Here is a 14,738-nt window from a genome sequence, read left to right as displayed (position 1 = left end):
AATTGGAGTTTCAAACAGAGTTGAGACCATGTCAGTTTCAAGTCTAATGGTTTTTCTGTGACAGTTGCTCCCTGGGTGTGGCTGTTGGTCTCTGACAGTTGGCAAAATCACCTTCTCTCACGCTGAGGGCTTGAAAGAGGTAACATCTCTGCCTGTCTCTCTCTCTCACTGTCTAAGGTAGAAGGAGAGGAGGGAAAGACCTAAAGGAGCTTAGTGTTTTCTTTTTCCAACTTGGGAAACACTATTGACTATCTATTACTGTTTTTATAGATTGTTTTAACTCTGAGAAGACCAAAGAAAACCCTGGTCTTTGGTTTGGGCTCTGAGTCTGCTAAGGGCTCAGAGTCCTAACTTGATTCTTGCTGAGGCGCAACCAACTAGCCTTTGTTATTTTTATAACTTGGAGATGAAGTTAAGAATTATGAGGATAATAGTGTTAGTTTATTTAGAAGAGTAAAAATTTGAGGTAGTCAGATCAGAAAGGACCAGTGTAGCCTGTGGAAACAGGAGATGCAGTTCCTTGCAGAACCAGGGAGTTTTATTTGGGTGGAGTTAGAATCCCTTAGAGTTAGAAATCCTTTTTTATCATTACATTTTCAATAAATAGTTTATTTTTTTTTATAACAAGAGTCTCCTTAGCATCCTTGTGCCTGGCCCTGAAGAGAATTTCACTTATGAGCTTCACTTCACTGATATAAACTGAAGATACTTTGTAAGTACAGCAAACAGAGTATCAAAATCAGTTTATAACCCATAATCAATTCATTGCTCATTTATTTTTACGCCATCCAATATTAATTCTTTTGAAAGAGGGATCTTTACCAGAAATTGGAAATTTGAAAGTTAAATGTTTAAAGAAATAGCACACAGAAGTGTTTAATACTATTTTATTCAACCTCATTTTACAAATCTAATAGTTTAATAGAGAGAAAACATGGTGTCGTGGTTGGAGTGTGGAATGGTAACAAAGAGTCTGGAAAAATTGCATTCAAGACCTGCCCTATCACATACCAACTTGGTGATCCTGGGCAAGACCAAACTCTCCATGGTCCTGGCACATAACATTTTTAAGTTATCAAAAAAAAGGGAGGGCTGATCACACACACTCAAAAGTAAAGTAAATAGTATGACATTAAATATATGAGGCAAGGCAATACAGTAAGAAAGGACTCAATTTCAAATACAAAGATCTGGATTCTAATTTTGGTTATACAAAATTCCTATGTGACTGTGGGCAAGTTATATCTAGCCTCTCCAAAGAACTTTGGTTTATGTGGGTTAACATAGATAATTTTTGCCTTGGGGATCCCTAGAGGATCTTTGAAGATTGCACTGTGGGAACTGCTAATCTCAACTGTCTCTACAACCCTTTCTGGTTCCAACCTCACAGTCTCATCTTACTGATTATATTATTCAAATGAAAAAGAGATGTATTTGTAGATGTAAAAATCTTTGTTTTCAAGAGAGAGAGTGTATGTTAGGTATTTTTATGTAGGGGAAGAATAAGTGGCTCAAGTAATAAAGAGCCAAGCTTGGAGAATGGAGGTCTTAGGTTCAAATGTGGCTTCAGACACTTGGGCAAATCACTTAATCTTACTCTTCTGCCTTGGAAATAATACTTAGTATTGATTCCAAGTGAAAAGATAAGGGTTTAAAAGAAAATATGTATAAGGGAGGTGTAAGTAAGAGTATAATGGATGAAGTATATCTGTCTCTGGATAAATAAAATTATTAATTTTGTAAACCAATGTACTAGAACATATGGATCCAAATGGGTGTTATGCCTTCAAGACAGCTAACTTGGGAAGCAAAATATCAGTATTCCAAAGTTATTGCCATTGTTGAAAATGTTATTACAACTTTCTTTGAGTATTCTCTTTAGAATCAATTTCATAATCTATACACAAATTCCAGCTCATTGCTTTGTAGTCAGTTCTTATTTTCAATAGATGTGGAGACTGATTATCCTTTCTACACTGAATGTATAAAGACCTGGAAACCCAGAAATATTTGGGGAAGTTAGTTTTCTTGTTTATCGTTTGCTTGGTTGGTTTTTTGGTGTTGATGTTTTTAATTTCTGGGAATTGTTTCTTGTTCTCAATTTAGGAGAAATGCCCCAAATAATTTTTTTTTTTTTAAGAAAAAGCAAGTCACATGAGATGGAATTTGTGATATATTTCTTTTCTTTTCTTTTCTTTTTTTTAAAAAATAATATTTTATTTGATCATTTCCAAGCATTATTCATTAAAGACAAAGATCATTTTCTTTTCCTCCCCCTCACCCCCCATAGCCGATGCGTGATTCCACTGGGTGTCACATGTGTTCTTGATTCAAACCCATTTCCATGTTCTTAATATTTGCATTAGTTTCGTTTAGAGTCTCTCCTCTGTCATGTCCCCTCAACCACTGTAGTCAGGCAGTTGCTTTTCCTCGGTGTTTCTATTCCCATAGTTTATCCTTTGCTTATGCATAGTGTTTTTTCTCCTAGATCCCTGCAGATTGTTCAGGGATATTACACCACTACTAATGGAGAAGTCCATTACGTTCGATTATACCGGAATTTGTGATATTTCAATCCATTATACCCTTATTTACCAACACCTCTCTTTTACATAAAAAAACAACAACAACAACAACAACAAACTTCCCTGGGTACTGTACCAGGCATCAAGAAGACCTACTTAATAGATCCAGTCCTGCCATTTAGTTGCTGTGAAAGGAGAGAGCAAATAATCTCAAAGGGCCTTTCAAATTACAAAATTTTGCATTTCAGTTTTTGAAAACTTAGGTTTTAAAAAATCATGCTTCTTTCCCTACCTCTAGACCACCTGTCACAAAATCTTGTTTCTAACATTTTTTTAGGAGAATCCCATTCAGTTGGCTAGCATTATTTGATTTTTGATATATGCTGTCTAATTTTTGTCTGTCATTCTATCAGAGCTAGTTTACCAGGCTACCAAAACTGAATCAAATGTGTTTAGAGGACCAGAGTTAATATATTTACTACCACTTCTTCCCATAATAATGTGTTCGGCATTGCTTGTTGGCTTCCCCTTCCTCTTACCCAGAAACTTCAGAAGAATCAGTTGAGGAGACTGATTCATTCCTTCCCAAGCAAGTAACATGTGACATCAATAAAACCATAAATAGTAGAACCTATTTCAACAGTTACCTGCTACAGAAATAAAACCCTTTTAGTAAGGATGAGATTTCTATGCCCTCAACTTGAGCACAAGGAAGAATACTCACAAACAGGAAAAGGGGTTTGTTTAATTCCAATTGACTAGAAAGATTGCTTTTCAGTGTGTTCACATGGCTTGCACTTTTGGTTAAACATTAGACTGATGAAACTGAAGTCCTGCATAAACCACAAGGATGTAAAATTTTGTCAGTCTCTACAGTTTTCTGAGCCTTGAGCTCCATGAGTAGCATAACATTAATGTGCAGTCAACCTACTTTTGTTTTAAACAAAAACTAATTCTTTCTCTAATCTTGATAATTTGCAATTTTCCTTGCTATCTTAAAATATAAGCAGTAGAACATAATGGACTGTGTCTTTTCAGTTGACTAAATTCTCCATTATTTATAAGAAAATGCTGAGAAAAGTCCTTTCGGCCTATTGTAATTGTCACAAGGTCTGTAAACACTTAGCTGTCAGTGCGAGCCTGTAATGGGTTCTGACATTTAATATTCTCCTTTTTTCTGCCACTGTTTAGTCATTTTTAAATTCTTAAAACCATAGCCAAGGGCAGCTATTTAATTCATCTTTGTTCTACAGAATCATAGATTGTTAGAGCTATAAGGGATCTTATAAAATCCCCTAGTCAGTCCCTCTCATTTTATTAGATAAGGAAATAGAAGTTCAAATAGGGAAATTAACTTGCACAAAGTCACCCTGCTGGGTACTGGCATGGGGGCACTCTAATCCAGGACTCCTTATTCCCAGTCTAATTCATTGTATACTCTTCCATCTTCCTGCTTCCATAGACAGCCATAGTCAGAGAATAGTCACAGATCATATACGTTATTCACAGATATCTTCTCCAAGACTCTTAGCCGACATGACTTTTTGAATTGTATCTGACTGTACCATATATAAATAATGAACTAGCAAATTGCAGAAGAAAAAATTTTAAGCCTTAAAAATGCTGAGTTCAAATTTAGTCTTAGATACTTCCTAGCTGTGTGTGTGACCCTGGGCAGGTCATTTAACCTCAGCTGTCTAGCCCTTACTATTCTTCTGCCTTGGAACTAAGACATAGTATTGATTCTAAGATGGAAGGTAAGAATGAAGAAAAAGGAGGAGGAGAAGGAGAAGGAACAATTTACATGTTATTATTAACATTTGCAATAGGGTGATCATTTAGAGTCTACATCTTCGATCATATCCCCATCGACCCATGTAATCAAGCAGTTGTTTTTCTTCTGTGTTTCTACTCCCGCAGTTCTTTCTCTGGATGTGGATTTGCTTGTCATTTCTTATAGCACATGTATTTAATTTCTCAAAAGTCAAGAGCAGGTTATTCACAAAGTAAAACACCTTTGGGATTTAAATTGACAAATATTTATATAAGTGTATTCTATGGATCTGATCGTGAAAAATACTAACCCTGAATACCCTATTTACCAAATCTATGTTTCACTTCTTTAAGCATATATTCTTCTGTGATGAAATTTCAAAGAGGAAATGAAGGGTGGATTTTGTTTTTTGGTTGATTTGTTTTGTTTTTACATAACAAACCTTTACAGATAAAACTCACTCACTGAGAAGTTTCTTATTAAAAAGTTAAAGTAACATTCATAATAGTGTCTGAGAGTGCATGTGATATTTTATTTCATATCTGTAGCACCCATGCCTCTCTTTTTTAAAAATTTAAGAGAAATCTTTATCTCTCTTTCCTACCTCTCACCACTTTGGGGAGAAAAGTAACACAAATTTCTTTTAGTTAATATGCATAGTCAAACAAAACAAATTCCCCAAATTCCTGTATGTAAAAGTGTTTCCATATAATTCTGTACCTTAAATCTGTCACCTCTGTAGGAAAGAGCATATTTCATCATCAGTCCTCTGGAACCATAAATAGTTATTGTATTGATTTTTATTTTTTATAGCTTTCAAAGTTGTTTGTTTTATAGTGTTGTTTTTATTATATAAATTTGTCTCTTGGTTCTGCTCATTTCATTCTTTATCACTTTATAAAAAGTCCTTAGAATTGTTCATTGTCTAAGGATATGAACAAGCAGTTCTGATTTTTGTTGTTGTTGTTGTTGTTTAAAAAAACCTTATTTTCTGTCTTAGAATCATCATTTGTATTGGTTCTAAGACAGAAGAGAAGTAGTTGGAGTTTGGAGTTGGAGTTGGAGTTGGAGAAGTAGTTTGGAGTTAAGTGACTTGCCAAGGACACATAGCTAGGAAGTGTCTGGGGCTAGCTTTGAACCCAGGACCTCCTATCTCCTGGCCTGGCTCTCAATCCCCTGAGACACGTAGGTGCTCCTGAACAGGTAGCTCTTTTTTCCCTATTTATTTAGCCAATTACATGTAATAACAAAATTTCACAAAAGTTTTCTGAAGTTATGTGATCCAAATTGACCCTTTCTGTTAAAAATAAAAATTAATCTGGAAATTTAAAAATCATTACCAGATTTATAAGCATTTCTTAGTAAAAAAAAAAGAAGAAGAAAAAGGAATAGCTAGAGTTAAAGAAAGAGATCTCAGCCTTTCTAACTTTAGGGATAGGTCTGCTTCTCCATTTAGCTGCCTCAGGCAAGGCTTGCCAGAGATGGCCAGATCAGAAACCAAAAGAAAGAAAAACCCCTGAGACCTTTCCTTCAAAGGAGCAAGCAAAAAGCCCACTCTCCTTCCCAGGGTTACTCTTTAAATTGAACACACTCTTCCCTTAACCTATGAGGCAGAGACTGAGACCTGTGAAGCATGAACTGCCCAGTATGGAAGTAGGCTGAGTTGGCTTTGAGATGAAGACCATAAGGAAATTGCCATCATAAGGGAAGAAGAAAGTGAGTGAATATATAAGGTGGGAGGGGATTGGGGGAGACCAAAATCACCAAAGCTCTCAAGAAGAAAACTCAGAAATCTTGTGCATAAGCAGATAAACCTAGAGGGAAGATATTAATAACAGAAAGGAATATGGCCTCCAAATCAACTGAGAGGCCATACATCTGTGAAAAAATATTGCAAGACAAAGGAAAATAACTGAACACTTAATGAATTGTAATCCTATGGCTTTCCCAGAGAACATGGAACCATTGCAAGATATTCCTGAATAGTTTAAAAGAGAAATCACAATTCTGCAGGCAGAATTTATGCCCTGCGCAGCAGAAGTAATTGGCTGTATAGAAAAACTTGAATCCGTGATTGAAAGTCATATATACCCCCCAAAAAAGAGAAAATATAAGCGATTGGAAATGCAAATACACAAAAGCAAAAGACAATTTGGAAGAAGAAAAGAAAAAAGAAATAAAGTTCAAAGAAAACTTGATCTCTAAATAAGCAAAGCACTAAACTTGAAGACAAGGTATGTAGAAAGACACCTTAAGGAGTATAAATCACTTAGGAAAATGTGACCAAAAAAATGTACACCTCAATGTAAGAAGTAATATAAGAAACTTCTCAGAATTTCTGTACCCAGAAAACAAAAGTCCTTATCAAAAGAATCCACACTCAGACTGTTCCCCCAAAAAAGGCTTCAAACTCAGAATACATATACAGTTTAAATTGAACAATTCTATTGACAAACAAGTTATGCACATAATGATATATATCAAATGTAAAGAAAGAAAATTTAAAATAGCTACTTAAGTTATTTATGACTTTTATATGTCATTTATAATTAAGTAAATAGAAAAGACTATTCTGCATCCATGACAAAAACACAGAGAGAAATGTAATGTCTTCAGAAGGTAAAGCTAAAGGTAACATAACCTGCAAACTTGAACTTAACTATTAATGAAGAAAGATAGATGTTCAATAAAAAAAGGTTTTCCCAATATTCCAAGAAAGAAAACTACACTGGAACAAATTATTTACTTTTCAAATATTCCAGACATCAGATATGCAAGAAAGACAAAACATATATGATAAACAAGGACAACAAAATAACAGCAGATTTCTTTCTTAAAGTACATAAGGAAACAAGACTAAAAGTGGAGGTCAGATAGAATTGGTGGAGGTGTTGTAGTGAATCAGTGATTTTTCTTTTTTAGTTTTTTTGTAGGGCTAACTTACAGAATGAGAGAGTACATAAAATAAGGGAGGAAAAGAGGAAGATAGGAATGTGGAATGTACTCTTAATCAATTTATAGAATTCACTTGTGTTTCCAAAGACTAACAGTGAAGGGAAAATAACTCTCAGGAAAAAGAGAGCCTACAGGAGATCTGACAAAGAAGCAAAGGGACAATGTGAAACAAGGAGAAATTAATTCTTGTTTCATCGGTGGGTAGAGGCTTCCATGATGAATGCTTCCACAGGGGAAGAAAGAGATTCTATAATGGGATATTTTGAGATATATATATATATATATATATATATATATGATATAATGGTACCTTGGAGTAGGCATAATCTTCAGGGATTTGGTGCTTAGAGAAACCCCTTATCCTGCCCTGGGAGAATCAAAAGGGGAGTCAGAGCCCCTGGGGTCAGCTGAGACCAGACAAGTATGAAGGAATGGATTTGGGTAGGAGATTTCAGGGAAAATGGGAGGAAAAAATAACCATGGAAAGGACAAAGGTTAATAATAAATTGCATAATTAGGGACATATGAAAATTTCTACCATGGAGCAATACCCTCCCTTTCCACTCACAGGAATTGGTATTTCTAAGAATGAGGTACAACAGAAAAAGGGGACAAGGGCCAAAATCTACAAGGCAGTAACACAGAAACTGTTTAGAAGAGAGAACTCAAAAATGAGTAATTTAAGAATTTTGATACAGGAATTTTATCAAATTTTAATATAGTAATTGTGAGGAATACAAAGGCTAAAGAAAAATAAGTTAGGCCTATGAATAAAAAAAGTGCAGAATAGACATAAAGGGAAGATAAATAATGAAGTGAATGAGGATAAGAAATGAAAAAGGTACAGAGAATGCAGTCTTAAGAACAACAAACAAACCAGTTAAAAGGATAGAGAGAAAGCAGGATTTTATTACCTCCTGAGTAAAATTAGAGGGGAAGAAAATAAGAGGGAAACTAAATTACTAAAAGGAAGAAATAAAAAATAATCAGTTAAGTAAAACTCCAAAACTAGGGAAAGGGGTAACAAATAGGAAGGGTACACACAACTTGAGGATGAGGGAAATTAGCCTTTGGGAATGAAGTTGCCTCAAAATATGTTAAGCTAATATAACTGAAAAGATGGTACCATGTTTACAAAAAAAGAGAGGAGAATCCTAATTTGGGGGGGGGGGGGGAATATTAAGACAAGTGGAAGAAAGCGTAAGTGTACTCATAACTTTAAATATAATTGAATTAAACAATCTGACAAAGTGGAAAAGAATGGTAGATAGAATAAGAAAATCAAATTCCCCATCTGTTGCTTACCAAACAAAGACTTATATGGAATAAAAATTAGGAAGCTGGAAAAATTTTATCAGGTGAATCCAAAAAAGTAGGAGTTTACAGTTATGCTAGCAGACAGTAAAAACAGACATTTATAAAATAAAGAGACAAACAAGGAAAATGCATTATACTGAAAGGAATCATAAACAACAACCAATATTAATATTAAATTTATATGCTCCACATGCCTTAGAATCTAAATAAAAGAAAAATTAAGAGAATCAGAAGAAGACAGTAATATATGAGTGGCAGGAGATTTCAGTGTCTGTCTCTCAGATTTGGATAAGTTTTAACAGAAAGCTAAGCAAAAGAGAAAATATAGAAATGGACACATTCCTAAAGGTGCTGGAGCTAAAAGACATATGCCATCTTCCAAATGGCATTGCTATATGCAGTACATATAACATGTACAGAAATTGACTGTATAGTAAGATGCAGAGATATTGCAAACAAATGTAAAAAGATAGAAATAGTGACCACATCTTTTTTTTATATTTCAGTTAAAACAGTAATCAGTTTGGAACAAAAGTTTCCATCTTTAAGGATTAATTGAATGCAAAATAAACTGAAATGGTCAGATTGATGAGTAATTTTATAGTTTTAAATTGATATTCACTAGTTTTTTTCAGTCACATCCAACTTTTCCTGACCCTATTCAAGGTTTTCTTGGCAAAGATACTGAAATTCTTTGCTATTTACTTCTTCAACTTAAAGATGAGGAAAATGAGACAAACAGGTGAAGTGACTTGCCCAGGGTCACATAGCCAGTAAGTATTTGGAACCAGATTTGAACTCAGAACAATGAGTCTTTCGAACTCCAGGTCTGGTGCTCTAGCTACTGCACCTACTAGCTGTCCCCCAAATTTAAATATTCCCTCTCAAAATTACAGATTGACATTCAGCCTGCTCATGTTGTACAACTCTCTGCCCTTCCATAATTTCTCCATAGGCAAATCCACCCAACCTTCTGGAAACCTCCTTGGTTTTCTCCTGACATCATAATAAGGCTGTTCATTTGTCACTCTTCAATTCATGTGCATCCCATCTTCTCTTCCTGGCATGTATTTTCCCAATGACATCTTTCACCTTTGTTCTTTAAGGTTTTTCATTAGCTATATTATCTATCCTTCTTACACCCATCATCCACTTCCCTCTATGTGTGCTATCAGTTTTCAACTAATTTTCTTTGTAATCTGTGAAACCAAGAAAAATGTGGAATATAAATAAAGTAAATTTTTTTTTTGGTGGGTGAAGAGCTGTTGGAGATAGATCTTATATGTGGTGTGGCACTTGAGCCAGAGGCTTGAAAAAAGGGGAGATAGAATGTGTTATAAAGGATCAGAAGTTAGGCCACTGGAGCTGAGCCTACCTTGTGGGGAATCAGAAGGGTCCAAGATCAGGTTTTGATTGAGAAAGGATGATAAATGACAGAGAGAGAATATTTAGGAAGGTCCTTGCAGAAGGGGTGGGAGAAGGAAGTGTAATAATTAAAATTAAATAATATTTCTTGCTACCCAGAGGTATATATTTCATAAAGTTTATTATGAAGGGTAGACAATCATTCCTAAGTAACCTGACTGCATGGAGCCTAGCCTGCCAGTTCCTTTTTCATTTCCCCCTCACCTCCTGCACTGTCCTTTCTCCTCAGGCTTCCCTTATGGTCTTCTCGTCCATCTCTCCCTTTCTCTTGTTGGTCTCCCCTGGTCTCTTGTTGGTCCCCCACCCCCACCCCAAACCTTAATTTTTATTGATGTGTACAGAGTTATGCCGCAAGCCAATGCAAACCTGGCACAACTGTAGTATGTCAGGAATGTTTGATGGACATGTAAAGTTACTCAGAAAGGGGGAGGCGATGAGCTTCCTTGACACAGAAGAGAGATGGAGGGTTACCCTTGAAGTTGTAAACACAAATAAATTTTATTTTTCCCATCTCACTAGCATAGCCTACTTCTGTCTGGATTCAAATTACTGCATTATAATGGGACCACATCTATCCTTTTTCCTCTAGCATTTTGATAACTTTAAACTTAGCCTTCATTAGTAGTAAACATTTGACTTCAAGAAATGAAACTTTCTTAAGAATAGAGGGTCTTGGGGGCAGCTGAGTGGCTCAGTGGATTGAGAGCCAGGCCTAGAGAAGGGAGGTCCTAGGTTCAAATCTGACCTCAGACACTTCCCAGCTGTGTGACCCTGGGCAAGTCACTTGACCCCCATTGCCTAGCCCTTACCACTCTTCTGCCTTGGAGCCAATACATAGTATTGGCTCCAAGAGAGAAGGTAAGGGTTTAAAAAAAAAGAAAAAAAGAATAGAGGGTCTTTCTAAATCCAAAGAAGAGCTTTTCTTCAGGAGCTTCAGACTAAATCCCCCAGCAAATATTTCTTTTCACTTTGTAGAATTGTGTGATTAATGATTTTCTCTATAATTGTTTATTTGGAGCATTTCAAATAATGAAATATTGCTACTTTAGTTGCTTAATACCTTCAACAGTTTGAATTGTTCTTAAGTTTGGGGTATTTTTTTTTCCCTTTCAGAAAGAAATCAAAGTTTTGGCCTTCTCAGTTCATTGGCTGGTGCAAACTGTAACATTGGGTCAACTGAAAACCATCACACCGAAGTAAAGAGTAATTCTTATTTTTCTTATCCTTTTTGATCTTCCATTTTGTTCTCTGTTTTAATGTAATTTGTCAGATTTTCCTTCTGCTAAGAGTTGCCCATTTAAGAGGCAGTTTTGTTCTTGGGTTTAAAAAAAAAACAACTAAAGAATTCAAAGGCTTGGAGCTATTGCTTAGAACTGGAAGAGGAGATAGGAGGAAGATAGGTATCTGTCCTTCGTGAACTCAGCTTTCCTTCATTAAAGAATAAGTCATGGTGGGCAGCTGGGTGGCTCAGTGAATTGAGAGCCAGGCCTAGAGAAAGGAGGTCCTGGGTTCAAATGTGACCTCAGACACTTCCTAGCTGTGTGATCCTTGGCAAGTCACTTGACTCCCATTGTTTAGCCCTTCCCAAGCACTCTTTTGCCTTGGAACTAACACACAGTACTGATTCTAAAACAAGGTATGGGTTTAAAAAAAATAGCCATGACCTCAGATACTTCTAGCAGTGTGACCCTGGGCAGTTCACTTAACCCCTATTTGCCAGCCCCTTACTCCTCTACTGGCTTGGAATTGATATTTAGCAGGTGGTAAGGGTTTAAAAAAAAACCAAAAACAGACTTTTAAGGGTTCTGCTTTGGTCTTTGCTAGTGAGCTTTTCCCAGTGCAGGGCTTCTCATTGAAGGAACTTAACTTTTCCAATTCCTTTACCCTTCATTTTATAATACTCTAAAATTAAAAGGATTTATTAAGTATTTACTATGATCCAAGCCTGTGATTCCATCAGTATTAGGAATCCCCTGTAATGTATGAAAAAAGAGACCCTAAATAGAATACTGCTGTTTGATGAAGAGCTAGCCTGGTGGGGGGCAACTGGTGGAGGAGCAGTTGAGAGTGAGCAAAAGGATTCTGGGAAAGGAACTGGGAGCTGAGAGGATTCTGACCAACTGATCACTTCCAGCCTTAGAAGAAAATGAGGAGCTTTTTCCTGAGGGTCAGGAAATCCGAAGCCACAGGAGGGAGAAAGAACCTGATTTCCATACTTGTTGTGGACCTATCTCCATCTAGAAATCCTCCATAACTCCTCTTGAACTTGATAACAGCTACCCAAGACTCAGAAGGGATTTGGACTCTCACCTGAGCCAACCTGCCCTCTTCCCTTTGGGTCTCTCACCCTTGCCTTTTCCCTGGACAGAATAATAGAGATTTTAGTTTAGTTATAGTAGTGTAGAAATATAAGAAGCAGTCAGTTCAAAAAGGGGGCCGAGTCCCTGAAGCCTTAAGCCTCAACTCTTGAAATCCAGCTACTGTGGAAATAGATTTTACAGGGCATCCTTTTCCCAGCATCCTCTCCTTTATTTCATTAACCATATTATCCCTTCCTTTTAATAAATCCTTAGTATAATTTAGATTTGGGTCTGGGCCTGTCATTATACTGAGGGGAAAGATCAGACAATTGAAGACAGGATTAAACTGAATATTATCCTTGTCCGTGGCAAGCCAGACCTTAGGGTGGCATCATACCTCCACAGAAAGGGGTTTGATTGGAAATCTCTGTTGCTCTGAACTGCTGGCAAGGAAACCTGACAACACCCCTTCTAGCTTCTGCCAAATAATAATACTCAAAGGAAACTGTCAGTTAGATTGTCCTTTGGGAAGAGAAGTCTTCCTGCCTCTCTGAGGTTGCCTCAAGCCCAGGTATTAACTAATTTCACAGAGGGAAATATATTTCCATCCTACCACAATCTTTCTGCTTCATCCATATCCCCTTCCTCCACATCTCCCTTCAACCTCTCATTGGAGATTCACATCCATCTGGGGGGACAAAAACCTGTTCACCCCTCTCAATTTTAAAGAGAGAAAGAATTCCCCCTTTCCTCTCTTTTATACCCCTCTATAGATGGATCACTTATCAGGAATTTATAATCTTCAAAAGTTGCTTAGAACATTTCTTTGTATCAGGATGTAAATGGACCTCGTGCTAAGTGCTAGATGTACAGACAAAACAATAAATGGAAAATTGTAGATACAAAATAAAGGCCAAGTAATTAAGGATAGGGATCAATAGAAACATCCTGTAAAAGGGAGATTTCAGCTGAGTCTTCAAGTGGGAGCTAAGCATTCCAGGACATTAGTTGGGGGAGGGAGAGCATTTAGGATCTAGGGTACAGCCTGTACAAAGATGCAGAGGTAGGAGGGCCAGATGTTACCTGGAGTAATAGTGGCTAAGCCAGTTTGGTAGAATAGGAAGAGTAACATAAATATCTGGAAAGATACATTGAATCTGTGTTTTGGAGGACTTTAAATGACAAACAGAGGTAGTTGTCGTCAGTCTTGGAAGAAAAGGGACAGATATTGAAGCTTTTCAAGCCAGGGAGAGACATGGTCAGACCCATACCTTAGGAATATCCATTTGCCAGCTCTGTTGAAGATTATAGGATCAGAGTTTTAGAATGGGAAGAGACATTCAGGATTCTCTAAGTCCAACCTCTCTTTCTTTTTTTTGCAGACGAAGAAACTAAGGCCAAGAAAGAGACTAAAGGCAGAGAGACCAATTAGAAAGCTATTGCATGGGGGGAAGCTAGACTAGTACAGTAGACAGAATTCCAGGCCTGGAGTTGAGAGGACCTGGATTCAAATCTTGCCTCAGGTACTTCCTTTGAAGACCCTGGGCAAGTCACTTAGCCCTGTTTGCCAAGCCCTTGCCCTTGTGTCCTAGAATTGGTACTAGGATAGATGGTAAGGGTTTAAAAAAAAAAAGGCTATTGCAGTAGTCCAGGTAAGAGGTAGTAAGTGTTTGAACAAAGGAGGTGACTTGTGAGTGGAAAGAAAGAGATAACATAGATTTGGAAGTCATCTGTCAAGAGATGATAATTAAATCTTTGAAAGCTAATAAACTCATGAAAGAAGAAAGTCTAGAAAGAGAGAAAAGAAAGGGGCCCTGGACAGAGCCACACATAATAGGAAGGATATTCCAGCAAAAAAAAAAGACTGAGAAGGTTCACAGATCAAATCTGTAGGCCTTTATTGAGTGCCTACTGTGAGATGCTTTGGATGATATAAAAGAAATGTAAGATGTGGTTCTAGACCTTAGAGAGTTTACAGTCTCATTGAGTAGTTGAAAATATTGATCTTCAATGTGGGGAAATTTCTATAAAAGTTTGCCTTGATCTTGCCATAGCCAGAGGAAAAATTTACAAACTCTTTGAGGGCAGGGACTATTTATCTTTCTCTGTATCCCCAGCATTTAGCACAGTGCCTGCTTAATCAATCCTTGTTGTCTCGTGCTGGCTTGGGTTGAATTTCCTAGAATATTTTTCATCCACTTCCAAGGTGATCAGGTTGTGAAGGATATTTTGAACATTTAGTGGATCATTTTAAAGTTTGTTATTGTCTTTGTAAAGGTATTAAGTTGTCTTTTTTAAACAAAAACATTCTGTCTTTAGAATCCTGAATATCTAGAATTGTTTATGATAATTTTTGAGTAATATTTGTCTTAGATACCTCATGGCCCATTTCCCCTCACCCATCTAAGAAGGTCTTGGAATTAACTTGGATTTAATTCTGAA

At 36.7% G+C, this 14,738-nt stretch overlaps 1 protein-coding gene across 6 annotated transcripts in view; it reads left to right on the top strand.

Annotated features, from left to right (window-relative positions):
* Window positions 1-14,738, top strand: part of AAGAB (alpha and gamma adaptin binding protein) — an 83,800-nt gene that overhangs the window by 47,163 nt on the left and 21,899 nt on the right. For all 6 annotated transcript variants that reach the window (XM_007479614.3, XM_007479613.3, XM_007479615.3 and 3 more), the window contains exon 6: window positions 11,110-11,192. In XM_007479614.3, coding sequence (XP_007479676.1) covers window positions 11,110-11,192 — 83 coding nt within the window. The remainder of the gene's footprint in view (window positions 1-11,109; window positions 11,193-14,738) is intronic.

The sequence above is a fragment of the Monodelphis domestica genome, chromosome 1, assembly GCF_027887165.1.
Source record: "Monodelphis domestica isolate mMonDom1 chromosome 1, mMonDom1.pri, whole genome shotgun sequence".
Taxonomy (NCBI): domain Eukaryota; kingdom Metazoa; phylum Chordata; class Mammalia; order Didelphimorphia; family Didelphidae; genus Monodelphis; species Monodelphis domestica.
Note: the sequence above shows the minus strand (reverse complement) of the source record. Positions and strands in the feature narration are given on the sequence as shown.